The sequence below is a fragment of the Atheta coriaria genome, unplaced genomic scaffold (assembly GCF_025399875.1).
Source record: "Atheta coriaria isolate IRGN ID8LTWV9N9 unplaced genomic scaffold, Caltech_Dcor_3.1 hic_scaffold_15_pilon, whole genome shotgun sequence".
NCBI lineage: Eukaryota > Metazoa > Arthropoda > Insecta > Coleoptera > Staphylinidae > Dalotia > Dalotia coriaria.
Genome location: NW_027045457.1, coordinates 140,674 through 163,085, shown reverse-complemented (window position 1 = coordinate 163,085; position 22,412 = coordinate 140,674). Strand labels below are relative to the sequence as shown.

At 34.1% G+C, this 22,412-nt stretch overlaps 1 protein-coding gene across 1 annotated transcript; it reads left to right on the top strand.

Moving 5' to 3' along the window:
* Positions 1–155: 155 nt before the first annotated feature.
* LOC135802104 (uncharacterized) lies at positions 156–21,284 on the top strand. Its single transcript, XM_065315628.1, has 3 exons — positions 156–331; positions 5,103–5,298; positions 21,193–21,284. The coding sequence occupies exons 1-3, from the start codon at positions 224–226 to the stop codon at positions 21,207–21,209; spliced, it is 321 nt and encodes a 106-aa protein (XP_065171700.1). The 5' UTR covers positions 156–223; the 3' UTR covers positions 21,210–21,284.
* Positions 21,285–22,412: the final 1,128 nt, after the last annotated feature.

Sequence of the window (22,412 nt, the reverse complement as noted above, 5' to 3'; positions counted from 1 at the left end):
GCAGCGCGGCGCGGGATACTCGCCGGCGCGAATACCGCGAATCATCTTCCGTCGCAGTCTCGTCGCGCTCGTGCTCCGGTCCGTGTCGTGCGCGGTCTCCCCGACGTCCCGCGATAGCGGGAGTGTAGCAGTGCGGATATCTGCGCGGCCCCGGCGGCCGAAGAGTGCGCTGTGAGTGCGTGCGGGCGGTGGTAGTTTAGCGGCGGATACTTTTCTTCCTGCGATGGCGCTCGCGGGCGGCAAGATCGTCCGCAGGATCGGCACGATGTGTCGAATCGAACTCGTGCAGGGATTTCAACACGCCACGGCTAATTCTTCTTATTTAAATAATGTAAGTTAGTCAAGTTTCAACAAGCAGGCAACACAAAATACATTCATATTATTATTATTCTTGTTGTACAATATTAACACAACAAGTTTGTGATGAGTATTTTCCCTGTTCCTGCAGGAGTTACACCCCTTTTGTTGCAGTCGGCAATGCGTACATCCCGGGCGCGTAGAAATGTGTCACGCACTTTCATTCAACAAATTATGTTTAATAACAATCATCGTGGTGCTTTTATTAAAACTATACAATGTTGAGGTTATGGGTGCATTTGTTTAAACAATCGTTAGACTAACTGGGTCATATTTTAATATTGTTTACACTTCAAAACCATTAGTGTTTCTTATCGATTAGTGTTTTTATTTTAAGTCGCAAGTTAATTTTTGCTGCTATTGATCAGTTTCGCTTTCATTTGTTGCCATTAGCTCTGTTTATGTGAGTATTCTTTCCACAATTCAACAATGTGAACAATTATTGAATTATTAATGAAGGTTTCGTTGATTGCAATTCGGAATGCTTTCATTTAGTAAAAATAGTTTCATTGATGTTAGTTATTTACGAAACTTTATTCGATTGATCATTAATGTGGGACAACGATAAGCTATCGATGATTTTATAGTAATTTCTCTACGCTATTAATTAAAACTTAAATCTAAATTATCAGTTAATGTCATGATGATAATACGAGTACTTAGTATACATTTCTTGAGGTTCTGCGTTGTTTATATTTTTCTGGATCAATTTGTCCGAGATTAATGCATATTTTTATAAATAATCTGAGTTTCTTGTCGATTGTCGGCGAAAGGTTAAAGAGGTTATAGCATAGCATGTCCAGAACCAGAATCTTACGCACACATGATCACGTCCGATGCGGCAATCAGCTGTAGTCAATGTCATGGAACTTGTTCTCTGCTGTGTGCTGTTGTTAAATAAATTGTACAATGTAATGTTAAATTGTTTAATCCCAAAGCCGCTTGACAGCTGCGTGCAGTTAAGTAAAAGTTGATTGTCAACTGGATGTGGTTTATTAAATCCGGGAGAAAATTAATTTTTAGTTATTTGCTTAATTATATTGTATTAATATATGAAAATTAATTTGGTTGTTTTAATTTACTTTCTTTTGACGTTTTGTTATGACGTATCGGGTTTGCCAGCATGATATAAGCCGTAATTGGAATTTATAACATTAGTAATGCGATTACGAGTCATAATGTTGCGTTCGTTTGTTTGGGTATGGTTGAGTTGGCAAAATGTTTGAAATTGACTCATTCTGTACATGGGATGAGTATTGTTTTAGTGATGAGTGATGATTGTGATAGTCCGGTTGTAGATTTATATTTATGATTTCATTCATATTTATTTACATATTTTTAAAGTTTATAATAATTTGGTTATACTAATATAGTCAGTGGTTTTATATAGTAGATTTGTACGTGTCTCTTAGTACAAATTTCTCAAGGTTAATTCAAATTGGAATGAATTTTTACAAAATATTATTAATTGATTAATTAATCGCGAACTAATAACTTTATTTTTAGTATTTGTTTTTAAATGAATCAGTGTTAAATTGTGAATCTGGTTATGCCTCATTTTTATTGATAACAGATTCCATTTATCAATTATTTATATGCCAATTTATGTACAATTATGAACTTATAATGTGGTAATACGAAAATAGTCAAAGTTTTTCTTTTTATATGAGGTTGTATATCACACTCTACAGTATAAAATAATAGTTGCAATCATTAAATAGTGAATTTTTATTTAGTTTCATGGCATTATTAATTTATTACTCGAAAACTAATGAATTTTCTTTAAGTATTTCTTCAGAATTTTTTTCAGTGTTAAATTCTGAACAAATTTTTATTAAAAGTTAGAATCAATTTATGTCTAATTACGGCTGTTTACAAACATATTTTATAAAATGTTAATAACTTTTTGTAAAATACTTTTGATCAACATATTCCTTGCTTATGTGGATCTAAAATTTAATTAGGAATATAATTTTAGTGAATCATCAGTATAACACAAGCAGTTTTGAATAATTATTTATTCATTAATTATAGCAATGAACTGATAATTTATTTAGTGGAAGTAATACATTTAAAAGTGAATTAAAATGATGCAACATTAGTTGATACCTATTTCAAACTAATTGAAAATCTATTAGATAGTGTATTCCCACAACATCTGCTACATTTTCCGAAATATGCACATATCTGTAATCTCTAAAAGCGTATAAGCTTTTTAATCCACTCGATTGCCTCATGGTGGGTTTCCTGCCCTCATATAAAACTTTGCATTACGCTGTATATCCATATACGTAATATTAATCTATATTTTGTTATCAAGATAATTAAAACTCGCCGAATTATGTAATATTTTCACGAAACCCATTTATCTGGTATAGTATGCGTCATATTGCATCACGATTGATTCCGGTGATAAAACACCGCACATTCACCACTTTTATTATTAATCCGCGCATTTCCCGTACAATTAGGCGAATTATGACTTTTTTCATTACTCGGCGAGGGCACCCTCGAAAAATTACAACGTGCGCTAATTTACCTGTTCGTGAAGGTAATCAACTTACGCGCTGCTATCGATCTCTTTGTGTTTTCTTTCGCTATACGCGGATTTGAACAACGGCGTGTTCTTTTGGGAAAAAAGTTTTTCTGTTTCAACTCACAAGTTGTTCAATTTAATTAACCTAACCCGACGTGCGTATTCCTCGATGGTAGATATCTGTCGGAGTGGTTGGCTAATTGAGTTTGCAATTATTTATAACAAGTTACGAAAGCAATCAAAGTTGTAATCAGATAGAGGCGGCATTGAAAGTACAACTTCCTCACACAAAATAATATATTATATTTAAGATAGATGAGTAGGTAGATATTTTTTAGTTAGGAATATTATATTACACTAGCTTTTGTCTGCGACTTCGTCCTGGTAGTGTTTAATAAAAATATAATTCGTTTCTACTCTCTTTGTTCTAGACATAGTATGTGTCAATTCTATCAATAAGATTCGCAATTTTATTTTAAATAAATTAATTATATAAAGAATTGCTAATAATGCACTTCAGCGCGCCATCTCGGATTCAACTATTTAACTATTACTATGATTGAATCTCAATGCCAACTTTTATTCTAAAGAAAAGGGCTGTCTTTAGGGTTTTCCCGGCAATTATACGAATTTTTCTCACCGTAAAAACCATCCTTGGACTTTAACAAACAATTAAAAAAAAGAATTGGCCAAATTGGTCTAGGCGTTGTTGAGTTATGCGCTTACGAACAGATTTTGCGATTCATTTTTATATTATAGATTTAAGTTAGATAAGTAGATATTTTTTAGTTAGGAATATTATATGACGTTATCTTGAGATTTCCGCTTCTGTCGTTTCTGATGATATTGTCCCAAGGGAAGACGTATTTGAAGGGCGCACTTGGGATTTACATCCTCTTAGTGCTTACTTTGACTGAGCTGAATGTATTACTGTCGACTATGGTTGCTATAAGTCTCAAAGCTTTGGATAGACTTTATTTCCGATTAGCAACAAGTATCTTTCAGTCAAATAAATGTTTCATAGAAAAATATAAACTAAATATTCTCTTTACTCTATAGGATGTAAGGTGTGTCTTAAAATGAGCAAATATTAACTTAAAACATGTCAAAACTACAGTTAAGTTTATTGTCTTAATCAATATTAACCTTTTGTCTTGAAACTCAAATACTCCGAGTATAATGATAGAAAATGTTAATTCATCAAAATTTAGTTGATTTTAACTATATTATGAGGATAAATAATTCATCTCCCCACAAGTAGTAATTCTGGGAAGTTATTTCATGTATACAGCTTGTGCACCGTTGATCTACGCCCGCTAATTGCTCAAATTGCATTATTCAATTTGAACCGTTAACCAACTCACGTCGCCCCATTCGTGTTTGTCAATTATGCATCATACTTAGCGTCGTCATGTCAATCTCGAGTCTTCTCTTTCAAGTACAAGTACACACTACAAACGTAACATACGTAACTTTACCGTAAAAGTTCAGAGAAAAACTTGGAAATATTTTTATCTGTAAATAATACAAGTGTTTTGTTTGTTTGATTTGAAAAAGCAGGCTACTTGTACACACTTTACGTTAATGAATTAATTTACTTATATTGTAATGCATATTGTTTGCGCTCGTTGCGCAGCTGATTTAATTAGCCCGACTACAATGCGAACAAAACGCTACCGCGTTCATTAGAACCTTTTGTATCCTTTGGGCTTTTGTTATCCGCGGAACTGATGATTCTCGGGTGGTTTCCTGCACGCGTTAGGGGATTTTCTCTTCTGTCTTCATCTTCATGGGACGCGTGCGCGTTTTGCTCTGCGTGACGGTTGTAATGATATTTAAACTAAGACTATTAGGGTTTCTATTCAACATACATTAATCAACAGAAGTTGGTTGAGGATTGAGGTTAGATATCTCTGTTGTACATATTATTGTCCTTGAACAAATGGATGAAATGTATTTTCGAGAGTAAATTTGTGAATATGGGTTGTGAATTGCATTTAAGGATTTCACTGTTAGGGAGGATGGTGGAGGATCTTGCGGTTTTGGCACCGAAGCGAAGGTCGTTTGAGCGGTTGTGGTCGGGCGTTTAATTTATGTGGGTACTGGAATAATGGAATAAAGATCATTTTGTTGGCAAGAAAATGAGATTTTTTCGAAATTAAAAATTTATGTGGTAAAAATGTTTTAATTCATTTTCTTTTTGTTTCAGGTTAAGTGCGTGCACAATAGATTAGTACTCAGACAATGTCGGCGTTTTGCCGCCACCGGGCCGGTGTCTAGTCCAAGTGAAAAACAAACTCTAACACAAGTGTGCAAGAAGGAGAATATCGCCCATCGGACGCCCTCGGCGGCGGCGAGCAGTAGTTCCTCATCTACTTCCTCCGATTCGGATTTTGATGAACAAGGTCAGTAAAAAAAAAAAAACAAAGACAGAATTAAAAGGGTTCCATGTAAATAGAGACATAAACTTTGTTTTATTTCACTAAAAGTAAAACAAGGACATTTACTTAAATCAGAATCATTTATCTTTAAACTCTAGCGTAGATAAATTCACTGAAAATTGCAGTATCCGATATCCTGGGTTATTTTTATCCTGTATCCTAAGAAAACATTTATAACTACGAACGTGATGTGAGAAATGACCAACCTGGAAGTACGAATAGAAGTAAAGAGGGACGACTCTTGAATGGAGTGACGTGTTCGTATCGCTCTCATTTATCCTACACACCGGGTGTTTTTTATCTGAACACATGTCATAAATACACACACGTCGAATGTTGGCGTTGAGCGTATCGTCCACTCTTAGTGAGTGCGCGCGCGTGAATTATTCAGCGGGGCCGAGATCGTCCAGCCAACTACGTGCGAATAAATAACCAAGGAGCCTGTTACTCTTAGTGTTTTGAGCATGTTGGGTTTGGGCATAAGTGTGGTTATAAAATTGGTGCATGCGCATACATATTGACGTTTTAATCTTGATCTGCTTTCTGCTTTTACTCACCTTAGGCATAAAACATAAAATATTTTTTTTTATTAAACTTTATTTTATAAGGTCGTAAATAAGGGGCATATGTTTGCTAGGTTTGCGGTTGGGGAATGACCCTAAACGACCCCAAGGGTTTCCTATGACAAGCTGCATAAATGACCAATCGTCAACTACATTAACAAATATTTTTCAAGAAAAAAAAAAGCAAAAAACGGAATTTCTAGTTAAATAAATGTTAAATTGATAAAATAATTTTAGTCCTGGAATAATTTTCCGCTAGTCTGCCCCACAAAGGAGACAGTTTCAGCGCGTGCGTATTTTATAATTAAGTAACTTTTGCACCGTTTAACTTTCCTGCGTCTGCATGAAAAGCATCAGGGAGCAATTAACGAAATTTAAAACTGTCAACATCGTAATTAAAACCATTCACTGATTTCAACCTGCATTTGTGTACGTTTGCCTCAAATAATTCCGGCTTTGAGCGATCCCGCGATCGGTGAAAGCGTTTGACATGTGAAATGCCTATTTGGAGAGCGTTGCCTGTCGCATTGGGACAGTGTTTATTTAAAGCCAGCTCGTAAAAATAACTGAAAAATAGGTTTTGCCGGAGGTGTTTGGCACGCGGGTATTTCGGGCGATTACAATTTCATTTAAATTAACTTTTCTACAGGTCATAAAGTTAATATAACGTGTTTGATTGTTTATTTTACTTTTATGTGAATTGGTGAATAATTCAACTTGATTTCTAGTTGAAATCTTTATTTTTTTTGATGGTAGTCTATGATTTACTTGAAATTTAAGGTTGTACTGTATTATCTTGACCAGTGGCGTAGCTTTTATATATTTTGTAATGCTTTAGGATCTAAAATACTGAAAATTTTATTTTTTGATTTTTTAATTCATAAACCTATCTGAGGAAAATGTTGAAGTGTTAAATTGTAGATATGACCTTGAGTTTTCTGCAACTTTGAATATTTTCAGTGATAGTTGTGGTTTGTTTAACCATGCAATGAATATGCCTAACCACGCTATTTTTCTTGCTCGAAATTTACTATAACACTTGAAATATTTGCCTTTTACTCTTTTTTTAACGGAAATAGAGGATCCTTGTCAGTACTCGATATACTCAGCTACACCACTGATCGCGACACATGAAAACGACAGAGTAGAGCAAGTCAAACAACGTCGTCGACGAGAACAACCCAAAATTAGCAAATTTACTTTTCACATCCGCAACGATCACTCGGAGGTCTGCTTTGAGGAGCGCTTCTGCACAGTGCGAAACAAGGGTGCTTACTTTTGCAGTTTGCTTGCTCTGTGTGTACTAGGTCAATGGGATCTTGAGGGCGTTGGAGCAATTTACGGTTTGAGTTTGCAAGCGTCGTTAAAGTTCAATTTCAGGCGAAAATACTTCCAAACTACTCTTGATTGCGAAACAAAGCAATGCAATCTGCGACTAAAAATCGACGCTTTTAATTTTGAAGCATTTTATGATTTCGCTTTAAATAAGTCGTACGTGATCCAATTTTAAATTCGTTCAGCTCGTAAAACACGCTCTGCGAACATCCAAAAATACCGAAAACAGATTCGATGAATGTCCTAATTTCATCGCTTGCTACACATTACATTCGCATTCAGTTCAAATGTCTTATAAACTTTAACTTTATCAGATAGCATTGGTAATTACCTCCAGGTGAAAATATAAAGCCTTTCTGTCAGTGTTCGCATTTGTGAGTTGAAAGTCACTTTGGTAATGACGAGGCAAACGCTTTTTGGGCCGATATCTCGTTTATAAAACTCGCGTGAAAGTAGCGGACGTAATGCGTGTCTGGTGTGCGGCGTTTGCCCAGTCTCCTTTCATTTGCATCTATCGATTTTCGCAGGCGCGGCGCCGGCGACGGCTCGTGTACATTATGCATACGGCACGCACAGTCACAGCCACGGGTGCTGCCGTTGCCGCCGCCGCGCAACCGACAGGACAGTGGAACAGCAGGTCATGCACCATGCTCTCAGCATATTTGGAGGATACTTGTTACTGGAGTTTTCAGTGTTTCACTGTTGCAGTGTTTTTCTTGTGGTTAACCCTGAAATATCAAATAATTCAAGCAAATTATCAGAAAACAACAAAAAAAATTGGATTTTTGGCAATTTAAAAAAAAAGTAAATTTGAGTTACGGTACAAGATGTGAACATATAATTTTTCTCATTTGAAGATTTTTTATTTACGAAATTTTTATTTTTTGTTTATTGGTACAGCTCTGTATTTACAAACATCTTCTGATATTCCAGGGTTAAATTTAGGTTGTGCGTAACCGTGTAGCAGTGTTTCGTTTTCATTTTTGGTTTATCCCGCACTGTACGCTTGCCAGTTGCCATGTTTCACGTTTGCCCTCCATGCCAATGTTGTATGCGTAGGTGTAGCGCAAGATATGCATAATTCACGTTATACATGTTATATATTTTTGAGTTTACTGAAGCACCCGTCGCGATTATTAGATCTAAATTTGCATACGGCCACTGGACGTAGGTAGGTATATTTCTATTATGTTCGTGACAATTTTAATAACATTTGATTTTTAGACAGAGTTTAGACATATACAATTAATTATTTATTAAAAACATCCTGTGACATATCAAGAAATATTTTCTTTTATATTAGTGACTTGTGAAATATTTATATATCACTTAGCATTTTAAATTAGACATGAATTGTTCTTGAATTGATTCGAATTATTTATTCCTTGGACTTTAAAGGTATATCTTGATAATTTATTAATAGCAGTGTTTGAAAACATTTTTAATATACTTCATTCACATCGTGCCAAGTAATAATAGGGTTCTTTGCGCGCGTTGCGTGTTTAAGGGTTTAATAACCTTCTATGGTGGAGGCGCCACATGCGAAACTCTGAACACAATGTTGCGGGTCGCCGGATAATTTTCCATTTGTTTTCGATGCATGTGCGCGGTGTGTTTCATGCGTCTATTTTCCTCTTCTGTTTTCGTTCTAATGACGATGCTATTTATTCGACGCTGGCGCTAGTAATGAAAATTTTACGTCGACGGAAATGTATTTATACAATGGAATGAAGACGAGAAAAATTGCAAGAGTCACGCAGCTCTGAGGACACAGGAAAAGTTACACTGCTGTGTTTATTGAGAGTTGCGTATAATACTTGTACAACTATGAGGGAACTATGAGGAAACTACTACGTAGCAATAGGAAAGGTTTTCATTTGAGTTAGGAAACGAGGTGAGAATATTACTGGCGCGTTAGCATGCGATGGTTTGCTCGCCTGCTTTCTTGTACGTTTCAATTGTTACCCTACGTTGTGTTACAACTTGGGACACGTGGAGGTGAACGTGACAAATGCCAATGGGCAAATGTTACGAGCGCGCGCGTTTGGGAAATTGTCGCCATTTTGTCCATTAGCGAGCACGCACCGCAAATAAATATCGAAGGCGTAATTAATCGCTCTATCGGGGCCCGCATCTGCGATGGAAGGGTTGCGTGCGTGTGCACACGGGCAATTGCTAGTTTATTGCAGTTTAATCAAATTTAAGGGTTGATCGTTACGTTTATCGTACGTAGATTTCCAAAAAATGGTAATTACATGAATTGCATTGATTATAATGATACTCGAATCATGCAATATTTAGTTTTTGGTTTTACTTTTGCCCGCAACTTCGTCCTGGTAGTGTTTAAGAACAATGTAATTTGTTTTTACTCTCTTGTTCTAAACATAGTATGTGTCAATTCTATCAATAAGATTCGCAATTTTATTTTATAGAAATTAATTATATAAAGAATTGCTAATAATGCACTTCAGCGCGCCATCTCGGATTCAACTATTTAACTATAACTATGATTGAATCTCAATGCCAACTTTTATCCTATAGAAAAGGACTGTTTTTGGGGTTTTCCCGGCAACTATTCGAATTTTTATCGCCATAAAACCATCCTTGGACTTTAACGAATATTTAAAAAAAGAATTGGCCAAATTGGTCTGGGGTTTTCCCGGCAACTATTCGAATTTTTCTCGCCGAAAAAACCATCCTTGGACTTTAACAAACATTTAAAAAAAATAATTGATCAAATTGGTCTAGGCGTTGTTGAGTTATGCGCTTACCAACAGATTTTGCGATTAATTTTTATTTTATACGTACGAATTTTAATATTATACGAAACAAACCTGGTGTTATATGAAACTATATTAATCTTTGCTAGCACAAATGTTCCACATTTATAAAGTCCTAACAAGAAATTCTGGCAACTGCAACTTAAACTAAAAGTACAACATTTTTCAAATCTACCGTAAACTTGTTACTATTTTTTATACTTGTTGCCAAAACAAGCTGTGATAAACAATGTTGACTACAAACATTTTTTAACCAATTTGTTTAAGACACGTCCGCTGACCTTTTGGTCTTTTATTTTATTTTATCAAAACCCAACCGTTTTGTACCTTTGATAATGCGGGCAATAAACCAAGCCGACAGACAGCGAAGACTGAAGGTGAGGACGAGGGTGCGAAAAGGGTTCCGCCTCTCTACGAGTAGATTGGAAGCGCGTTGGTTTGAAATCGTTTCGAGGTTAGCGGACGTGCTAAATAAGGCCCAGCGGAAGATGTGCCACGATGATAAAGCTTGCGTCCACAATCTATATAATAACACCTTTGCGCCGCATCGCACCACAAGGACTATCCTTTAGATGTAGATAAGCAGATAAGTGGTGGTATATGTGAAGAGGATGTTTGCACTCTTCAATGACACAGTTTTTAAAGTGACACGATTTTGAAACGAAAATTTAAAATTCTACCGCAGCGATAAAAATTCACACGTTTTTCTTGCGTGGAGAAAAATATATATCCAGAGACTAGAAGAGAAAAAGTAAATCGACCACGATTTGACGATAAAATACTGCTACTATTTCTTTTACACGAATAAAAAGCGAACAACCCGAGAAAGGACAAATGAATGAAATGAATGAATAAAACAATAGTCTGAGGAAATGTGTGCGGGAAATGCGCAAAAGCCAACGGAATGAAACCGCTCAAAAAGAGCAAACATGTGAAAATAAATGACTGCATTGCTTATTTTTTTTTCTGTTTGTTTCATGGGTGTTGTAGTCTGAACACATTATATAACATATTGCGCGAATGTTTTTCGAAAAAATTTCGGTAGTAGTTTTTATATCAAACAATTTACAAGACCATGAAACATGAAACATTAACCATACGGACATCAAAAGGCCATAAAAGTTGTTGGTGGCATTTCGTCACGTTTAGGTTTTTCTTTTTTTCATAGTCAACATTCAAAGGTTAGATATATCAGTGGCGTAGTATAGGAGGTGATGGTGGTGGTATACACATTGTGCTAGCTCGATTTTAAAAAAATATTTTAAAACATTTTTTATATTTTTTTGGGTAGGCAACCGGATATACGCCTAGAATGATACAGCTCAATCCCCCCTGAGTGCTATCCGTGCTTGCTACGCCACTGGATATAGATATTCGTATAGAGTTTTTTTTGCTATAAAATAGTTGGGTCTTTTGGGGTAAAAATGCGAATGGATACTAAAACCTAAATATGATGTAAACTTAATGAGGATAGAAAGGTACTTACTGTCGTTTCGGCACAAGCACGTAAAACCTAACCTACAAGTAACATTTTGTGAATTACTTTACTAAACTTGGTTAACTTTAAGCGTCAAAAGTAAAAAAGCAATAATATAACTTTTAATAAACTTTATCGAATATCGAATAAATACCTAATAAATATATAATAAATTGAGTACCTATATATTACAAAACTTTTTATCTTTATTTGCTTAGGCGTGATTCAAGGTATTTACAAGCAACTGTTTCATAATTTTGTATTTTTTACCCACTTGAGATTTTTTTAATTGGATATTGACGCAATATTTTTAATGACGTAACATTACGCGCATGATTTTAAAATTTTCAAGTTTTATGTAAACATTGATTAATGATCAGCGTACGTAAGTGATTGATTCGTCTGGTCAAGATCTACGTTGTAATGATTTGTTACTTTCGGTCTGCCTCACCCATTTTCCGCACTCATTTTTCACGATTAAAAATGCTGAGTAATGGAAAAACTCTGTTTATTTTCCGACAGGAAACGAGAGTATTATTTATTATTAAATTCCAATCTCAAACCACCGATATTGTAATTTGACAGTTGAATTTTAAAAATAAGAAGAATAATTTTTCAAAGTAATATTTTACTTCTTCAAATAATTGGTATAAATTTTGCGGAGAGACGAGTCGATGCCTTTGTGAACATTGTAATTAAATAAGCAATGTGGAACTAGAGGAATTAAAGGAGAGGGAAACTAGGCTGCGGAATGTCGCCGTGAAACGAAAGCGCATCAATAAAGGAGCAATAAAGTCGTCTCAGACGAAAATTGAAGTCGTCGTTGTCATTAATTTCAGCAAATGGTACTTTTGACTTCTACCACGTGTCATCAGAAGTTAAACTATTGGAAAACTAGTGAAAGTTAAGAAATAAAACTTAATTTTATTTTGAATCAAATTTTGAGTTAAAAATATCATTAAATACTTGTAAAAACTCAGATTTGTAGAAGTTTAAAGTTAAAAAGTAATTGTAAATTAATTGAAACAACTAGTTGATGTACACGACCTAAAAAACGATATTGAAGTGGGTAAGATTTATGCCGAGTTTCAAGTAATGAAATTCTTCCACTGTAGGCAATGCCAAATCTCAAGCCCAAACCCAATTTGTTCTAATAGTTACAAGAGGAAGCAATCAGCGCCTTTGTAAGAATTGGTGGAGGCGCCGGGCATTGTATCGTTTGTTACTGATTACACTCAAACGAAACTGTCGCAAAGCATCTCCTAATTGCAAACTATGACTTTATTTTTAATTGCACATTTAAAAATACTGCTCACAATAACGGCAACTGTAGTCTCGACCAACTCGACGAAATGCTTAGCACTTGACTTGAAGAGAGAATACCACTTTTCTCGCGTTCGCAATACGAAAATATAAATGGCACGTCAAAGAGTTTTATCTTTTGGCACGTGTACAAAAGCGCTCCCGACATCGAGCTGGCGTAACTGCGCCTGATGAACACACATTGCTCACGCATTTTCTTACGCATTGCGCGCACGTAGGGATAGTCACGATTTATTTATAACACCCGCGTTTTCGTTGCGCTTCGTTTTGACAAGTCTAGCGCCGCGCGGTGGCTTTTAACGGCGCGTTATTTATTTAGGTTGTGATTTTACTTGCAGAGCATGAGTATAACAGTCAAATAAAGTGTAATATAAGAAAATATTTTTAAATATTGAGTTTTATTGCTGTCAGACTTAAAAAACATTTTTGATTCAGTAAAATGATTTTTAAAGAAATATCATAAAAATACTTTTGCTAATTTGTTTTTCTTACGTTTGTAATGTACTTTTTATTACCTGAATGAATGTGCGCCAATTAATTGAAGTACAATTTCCATTGCGCTTATTGTCACCTACTCTTAAGAAGCGTTAGACGTCGAGGATACTTGACACCACTTCACTTGTTTACCGCATTTCATCCTCTTCCAGTATACAAATTACTATTTCGCAGATAATAGTAGATAACAGAAATGTGTAATTCTGTGTTTTTTGTTTTTTTTGTTAAAATTTATCTCATTTTTTTTTCTAAAAAAAATTGTCTTTGAAGATTTTCCTTTTTCTTTGATCTTTCTGATTTTTTGTTCATTAATTATTGTTGTGTGAAATTAGTGGTAGAGTAATAGAGGTAAAATGTAGCAAAGATAATTGGAAGATTGCTCACAGTCATGATGAGCCACTAAATATTTTGTTCTAATTTTAGCAAAGAATAATGTTCTCACTTTCTTCTGCCACTGAAAACGGAAGTGAAGCTTTGCGGGCTTGGTCTATTCGTGCGTAAATTTTTGTTTTTCTCTCTGATTTACGAGTACAAATTAATAGCACAAGCAATTTTCTTTTCTTTTTGATCTTTTCTCCTCGCACTCTTATTCCTCTAATGTTACAAGTTACAAATTTTTGATACAGACATAAAAGGTCACGAATACGGCAGTTTGCCAAACACTGCTCACTAATATCTTTTCGCCGTTTCTATTCTATACACTTTTTCATTTTCACAATTCTTTGTGGCCTCTTGTAACTTAAGAAAGGAGGAAAACAGAAAAGTCGCTTCATATCTCTCATTTCGTATTACATCTTAACTTTTGTTTCACTTGTTATATCTGCATTATGGCGACGATGTCTGCGGGTGACCTGTTGGGGTGTTGGTGTGACTCATTTCTCCACTTCTCAATTTCTGGGAGTTGGAGTTGACTCTTGTCCTCTTCGCAGCCATGCTGTGTTTGGCGTTTTGGCATTCTCTGCTTTCCGGGCAACCAGTATTCGCGGAGCATCCGTTCCTCACAGGGTTTTCCGCCCTGTTGGCATGTGGCTGCGTTCCTCCAACCTCTGTCCTCGAGAGTCAAGGTCCATTGTTCGCTCGTTTGAGTTTTGGCGTATATATCTAGATGGGAATTTCCGAGTGGACTTCGAAGAGGAAGTGGGGCGTGAAGGACAATCAGAAAGTTATTGAAATTTATAGCATTTGAATGCTTTTTAATGTTTTGCTTTTTGGCATTCTTGGTGATTATATTTCATTCCAACGAAAATAAATCAAATTATTTTGAAATAGTAGTTAGTAATTAGTTATTTCTTCACTTTACTCTATGTTTGCACACTCGACGTTTCCGGTTCATTTAAATGCTAACTACGTCCAGGCAATCCTGGTCCTTTATTTCACCGGCCGACCGCAACGAATCGCCCAAGAGAAACCACAATCCGACAGTCAAACATTCATATAGATAACACAATTAGATCAGGGTAATTGGGATTGGCGTCGGTGGTATCTCAGAGTTAGCATGGCACCAGCATTGCATTAGTGAAACCATCAATGTTGATGGAATTGATGGAATTTCTATTTGTGTGGCAGTACTTTGGAAGCACACATGGAATTATTGCGTAGTTGCCATGTCATCCAATAGTAGGGTCAAGTATTACACATCTTATTTAATATTATAAATGCGAATATGCGTTTATTTGTTTGTTTGTGACGCTTTCATATAAAAACTATTGAATAAATTATGATATATTTTGTTATGAGAGTATTGTTGACCAAGGAAAATAAAATGTACTACATTTTGTTGCTAAAATATTACTGGAAGGGTGTAAAATAAAGAAAAATGAAAAATTATATGAAAATTTAATAATTGTTAGTTACATCACTTATAACTCAAGAACGGTTGGACAGATTTTGATGATCTATGATTTATTGGATTCATCTCAGTTCTGAATAGGAGAATAATTATTAAAATATTGGAAATTGTAATAAATATGGAATGAAAATTGGCAAATAATTTAATTTTTTGAATAAATTGGATTATCGAGTGCATTTTAGTATTTTGCGGTTTTTATTAAAATTGAGGTCCAGTAAAGTACAATATTTTCAAAAACAAAAAGTTATTTGATAACCGTGGTATTATTTAGAATGACGTGGCTATCAAACCTTCTCTGATATAAATAATAACATGAAATACAATAAATGTACTTCTGCACTTATCGAAACGATGAATGGAGAAAATACACCACTCGATTATATTTATCGTGAACAAGTATTACGTGGCTATTGATTTTCACTTGTTTCCACTACTACTCATACATCCCTAAGCTGATTCGTGTTCGGTTGAAATCTATTGCGTGCGCTGCTGATAGCGCACGTATTTCACGTGTTGCGCGCATTTCATGCATACAAATGTGTTAAGATTTTGCTCATCATTCACATGCCGCATGATACACACCATGATGGAAGTAGTAGTGGAAGGGTAGCAGTGGTAGGGTAGTGGCACTTCGGTTTGATTAATGCGCGCGGCACGCTGATTACATTCGTTGTGCAGATTATCATGAGTGTATTGAAGAGACGAATTTGCCATTGCCATTGAATTTTTACTTTGAATGAATTAATGTCATTTAGGTATGGTTCTGATCACTGCATAAATTAATCAATTAGAATCAGTTTTGGTGAGCTTTGTATTTCGTTATTTGTTTCGATGTAAATTTATTAATGTAGTATATTGATTCGGGTAATTATTAATTACTAGATTAAAGATTTGTTTACTGTACAATTATATATTGTAGTGAATAATGTTTAAAATTGTGTATTTATCTATATTTATTTAATGTAGAAAGCATGAATCAGAATAAATCACAAATTTCTTCAATTCTTCAAAATTTTTAAATTTTTGTCTTTCGGCAATTTTTTTGCTGTAATATTGAGATATGGGCTGAACTCAAAGTGTTTAACAACGTTTAGCCACGTGATGCTTACGTTATTTATTTGTTGCTCAAATGCGCAGGTGCAAGCACCGCCCGTAGATAATACCAGTAGATAAAGTACTTTACTCACGGTTCTCGACTTACGGCACTTTTGTGTCTAAAAATCGTGGAAAACTGGCACTTTATACGTGGAAGTGTAAAAATGTATTTATTTACCAACTACGAGTTCGTAAAACAATAATTTCGGCTTGAATATCTTATTCATGATGAATAATATATGTTCCCTAAAATCATAGGACATTCTTCCAAAAAAAACATGCTCATAATACTTTCTGAGTCATAAACCTTCAAAAATAGTATTTTGTGCACTAGTGAATATTTTATTACTGGTTTATTATCATTATATGAGTTAATGAATTATTTATTATTGATTTTATTAATTCTCCCAGTAAAACTTATGTTTATGAAGTATCCAATTGCACTTTCTGTGAAAAAGAAATTAACACCATTATAATGGCAATGAAAGTCAGATTAGATGTTTTAAATTTCAACCATTTCTTGAGTTTGTTCATTTGCAAGCCGCGGATAAGCATCGTAATTACATTTCTGTGTTTTTCCTTTAATTATACTCTAAAGGTTACCACCCTGCCGACTTGAAAGCCCGCGATATTTCCAAGTTTGTTTTATTCATTTTCTTCGCTACTCCACGGGCGTTATCTAAAAGGTAAACTCGTGTCAAGTTATATTGTGTATTTTTATGATGTGAAGTGGTGCGAATGAGAAATCAATAAAGGTCGCTCGCTTTCGCTTGGTTATTAATTAGGTTCATTGAAAATGTAGGGATATCGGGTGCATGTTTAGTGTTTATTTGGTTATCAGCTTTCATTTATTAGAATTAGCCATAACATTTCTGTAAAAATTGAGATACATTTATGTCTGTAATTGATTGATGTGAGACGATTGTTATTATTAATGTTAATAGTCGGTTCAATGAACTATGCGTAAATACAAACATGAATTCTACATAATTTTTATTGTGACATGTTTGAGACGTTTGAGTAACTGTAATTTGTTATCAATGTAGCATTAATAATTTAGTAGTGTGTGTCCTTGAAGTATAAATATTACAATCGATGTTGGCACAATAAATAATAACATGAAAGGATTCTTTAGTTAAAAAATAGTATTTATGCTCGTACTAATTTCTTCTAACAACTTGATTTGATTATAAAACAGTCTAAATAATTACTTTTTTCTTTCTTGGAGATATTATGTGTACATTCTGCTAATCTATAATATAAAAATGAATCGCAAAATATGTTGGTTAGCGCATAACTCCACAATGCCTAGACCAATTTGGCCAATTCTTTTTTTAAATATTCGTTGAAGTCCAAGGATGGTTTTTAAGGCGAGAAAAATTCAAATAATTGCTGGTAAAACCCTAAAATCAGCCCTTTCCAATAGGATAAAACTTGGCATTGAGATTCAATCATAGTTATAGTTAAATAGTGGAATCCGAGATGGGGCGCTGAAGTACATTATTAGCAATTCTTTATATAATTAATTTCTTTAAAATAAAATTGCAAATCTTATTGATAGAATTGATAGAATTGTCTTGAACCACAGATTAAAATGAATTATATTTTTACTAAACACTACGGGGACGATGTCACGGGCAAAAGCTAGTATGTTATAAAATTTTAATTTAGAGATATGAGAAATGTTAATAATGCTTTTTGCGCCATCTAGATATGAATTATATAATAATAACTACGATAAAATCTCCATATTCACTTTAATCTCTTATTTTATACTCTTGAAGTTAAAATTTTGTTACCAAACTTTACACGATTTTCCACTGGACTAATTTGAATATAGTCTCAACATTTCATCAAAATCGGATAAACCATTTTGGAGTATATAAATTACATACATACATATTTACATTTGTAATTATTTCAAACATTTTTATGTTGTTTTTGAACAACTTTTTCTTTTCTCTTTATGATTTTAGGATCAAATTTAGTTTTTATATCTCCATTCTACCTTATGTCATTTTACAGCATTTTTTATAGTTATGCGAGTTGGCAAAGTTGTAGGCCGTTCTGTTAACGACAGAATGGTATTTTAGTGGCAAAACCAAATCATACATTTTTCGAGTGCTTTTTCTTCTTTTGGTGAATGATATAAAAGGATAATAAAATTTAGAACAATGGCAGAGAGTGTGGTGCGTTTGCGACCCAAAGTGTCACTTTGCATATTGATCGCGAGTATGCCAGAGGCGTAAATCCACAGGGAGATCTATAACTGCCCTAACACATCATCCACACAAAATATTCCTCATATAATGTTCAGAATTGTTCAAATTTCAACTGATAAATAAAACGTAGCATAAAATGTGCGTATTTTGCATTAAATTTTTATCTTTTTATCGTTATAGTGCTTTTATAGTTTTGTTTTAAACACTATCTCAATTATTCGCAGTTTGTATTTGAAATTGTCCTTTTATTATTCGGTAATTGCAATTGCACCATTAAAATACACCATTTTACTACCCGATCGTAATAGAGATATTTTTATGTTGGGATTGCGAGTGAATGTTTATACATTTTGATCTTTTTATCAGGAGAAAAAAGTTGTTATGCTAAGCATACAAGCTGATGCTGCAAAGGGTGGATTGAAGGATAACACCACAACACAAGGGCAACATTTACTGACCTTCATCTGTCACTCACGCACAGTTACTGTTCAACTCATTCATCTTTTCTTATATATGTTTTGGGTTTGGTGTTTTTCTTTTTTTTCTGTTTTTGGCTTCTACTGAAAGTATTGATGTTTACTTCAGCTTTCATTCAAACTTCCACTCTTGTTTTCACTTTCGTTTCACATCAATATCATTTATTTGGAGATATAGTTTCTTTGGGAAAGAAAAATGATGTTTTGGAGCTTTTAGAAATTCTACTCTTATTTGGAATTAATTTATTTAATATTATTAAAATTCCCATATTTCAGAGAATAACTGCAATTATTTATTATTTTTATAGGAATTCATTGTTATATTGTTTTTAAAACCTTTACTTTGAGAAAAAGCGAATTAGAAATTTTCGTCTGTTAACTACATATATCGAAATAGTTCCCAGATTAATTCTACTGAAATAAAAATAAAACCTTTCATTCATTCATTAAACAGTAAATTAAGCAAAATTTAGCATTTGTTTTATCTTCTGGAAAGTTATAAAAAAGTAACCTGAATGCAGCATTTTTTTAATTTATGTAAAAATTATGTAAAAATTAAGTGTTGAGTATAGATTTAATCCGAATATCCTATAATTATTGCTTTCGAGGTTTACATCAATATATATATCCACTAACAATGCACTGTTGACGTTATCTCAGCGTAGTATCGAGACGATGCATTGTTGATACTAGAATAACCACCATAATAAACCAATATTAGCCTACCGACATTGGATCGCAACATCACACGAGTCTCATTAAACGTAGGGGCGTGTTCGATATAATTCCATGCTGTCGATGTTGCTTTGATATCAGTACGAAATCGACACATCGGTGTGCGATAACGCGTCAAGTGACAGCCTACATCATCAACATATTGCACTGTACAGTTAATTAACCACTGCCGCGATAATTACCAGTTAAATTGATATATGAGGCTTTGATTTAGGAAATATATGAAAATCTATAATTATTATTATAGTGGAAAGCTTTTGGAAGTGATTACATCAAGTTAGGATTTTGCTTGGATTTTAGTTTTGGAAATGATCCAAAAGCATACATAAACAAATTCATTCAATTTACTTAACTTTTCAATCACAAGTATACTCGAATCATTGCCGATTTGAAAAAATAAATAAAGTGGAACATTTAAAGAACATTTGGCAGAGATATTTGTTGATTTATCGTTAGTTTTATACGAAAATTTGTTTTTGTTATTTTTCCCCGAAATGAATTGCGGTGAATGTTATCTCATCAATAATTTATTATTGACATTGCTGTAGTTGTACAATGTCAACAATTCGAGCGATTCCATTCTTACCCTTCTCTAAACCCCTTTACTAACCACTTTACTCGCTTTTCTTGTTTACTACCAACAGTTGAATCAGTTGCCAAGTCATGAATACATGCACAATCCTTAAACTGTTATCATAGGCTATATCATCGCATGCCTAAAATTTTGGTTTTGTTTTCTTATATTTTTCTTTCAAAATGTTTTGATTAACTGGGTCAAGGAAAGAAAACGACAAAATAAAATCTAATACCGATTATTCCATTATAGGGGAAGGGGGCAAAGTGGGCCCCTGGGGTAAAGTGGGCCCCTGAAATTCAGGAGGCTTAAAAATTGAGGGTCAAAGTGGGCCCCTAAAATTTTTGATATATAAGATGAAGTTGCAAGAACAACTTATCCACAACAAATTCGAAGTAAGAAATAAAAAGAAAATAATATAAGCAAAAAATTGATACAAAGGTAAGAGCCTAATTTTTATGAGTGGGGCCCACTTTGCCCCATATTCTGAATTTTTTATTTTGATAGACACGTCTTATTAATATTGAATACTGAACAAGGATGTAAAAATAGGGTAACGAGTAAAAAAGTAAACAAATTCCCTTTTTCGCTTTTGGGGCCCACTTTGCCCCACCCTCCCCTACTAGCCATCTTTCTTGGGGTGATGACATATTTAGATGAAAATCAATAGAACCCAGGCTGGTTAACGCGTCAGGCTGCTTCTAAATATGATTAATTAATCAAGGACCTGAATAATATCTTTGTGTCTTCCTTCTACTATTCACTTCCTTGCTTTTCTGCATCTGTAAGATTTACAAACCACAATTGTTTGTATATATTTGTTATTTCCGACACAATCCACCACACAAATTTGTCCTTGTTTGTCCTTGACATCTTTCAGAAATTAGATCACCATCACCACACAAGTTAATTCCGTGTATATTTTTTTATAAAGGGACTAGAGGAATTTAATTTCGGCGGAGATGGGTCAGTGATTTCATTAAGGTTGTTTTCTTACCGTCATTCGGGCAAATCCAAAGCACGTTCACCGACCGCGAAGGTTTTATTTTATCTTTGGTGGTTTGAGATGTACGAAAATACCTCAGAGGCATGCCTAATACATAAAAGGTTTGTTTTGACCACGGGAGAAGCTTTGGGTAATGGATTCGTTCACTGAGGACTGGGATAGTACCTGAAGGGTAGTTGTTGTGTTGAGTTTGGTTGTCCTCGGTCTGGACGAAGAAGGACTACCCAAAAAGGCTTAGGACTTTAGATTAGGATGCAAACTTTATAAGCTTTAGGGATTTTATAGTTAATTGATTTATTTTTTAAATGTAGGTGGATGAAATAAGTTCGGCGGTGTTAGGGTATTTATAATTCAGGGACAAAGGGATCTGCTTTTACGATCAGAAAATGCTAAGCAAGTTTTACGACGGTAGGAAGGAGTGACAGACTTTGGAATAAACCAGTACCTTTTGTACCCGTATATGAGAATCATTTTGGTGACACTTGATGCGATAGTTTTGAATAAAATGCATAAAACTGTTTTCAATAAAACAGCAATATCTATGAAAATATTAAATGCAAGGTACTGGAAAATATATTGTTCTAGAGAGAACTTAAATCTTTATTTTAAACTGGTTTTGTTTATAAAAATGAATCGCAAAATCTGTTAGTAAGCGCATAACTCAATAACGCCTTGACCAATTTGTCCAAGTCTTTTTTTAAATGTTTGTTAAAATCCAAGGATGGTTTATACGTCGAGAAAAATTTGAATAATTGCCGGGAAAATCCTAAAGACAGCCGTTTTCTATAAGATGAAAGTTGGCATTGAGATTCAATCATAGTTATAGTTAAATAGTTGAATCCGAGATGGCGCGCTGAAGTGCATTATTAGCAAATCTTTATATAATTAATTTCTTTAAAATAAAATTTCGAATCTTATTGATAGAATTGTCACATACTATGTCTAGAACAAGAGAGTAAAACGAACTACATTTTTATTAAACACTACCGGGACGAAGTCGCGAGCAAAAGGTAGTTATATATTAAATATATCCCCGTTTATTTATTATATATTTTACAATTATTACAATTATAATTAATAATACATAAAATACATATATAAAATAAAATTTATATTTTGGGTGCTTGATACATATTTATATTTATTCA

Coding starts and splice junctions, on each gene's coding strand:
- LOC135802104 (XM_065315628.1), top strand. CDS start 224: ATGGCGCTCGCGGGCGGCAAGATCGTCCGCAGGATCGGCACGATGTGT. Junction 332..5,102: donor ATTCTTCTTATTTAAATAAT/GTAAGTTAGTCA, acceptor TTTTTGTTTCAG/GTTAAGTGCGTGCACAATAG.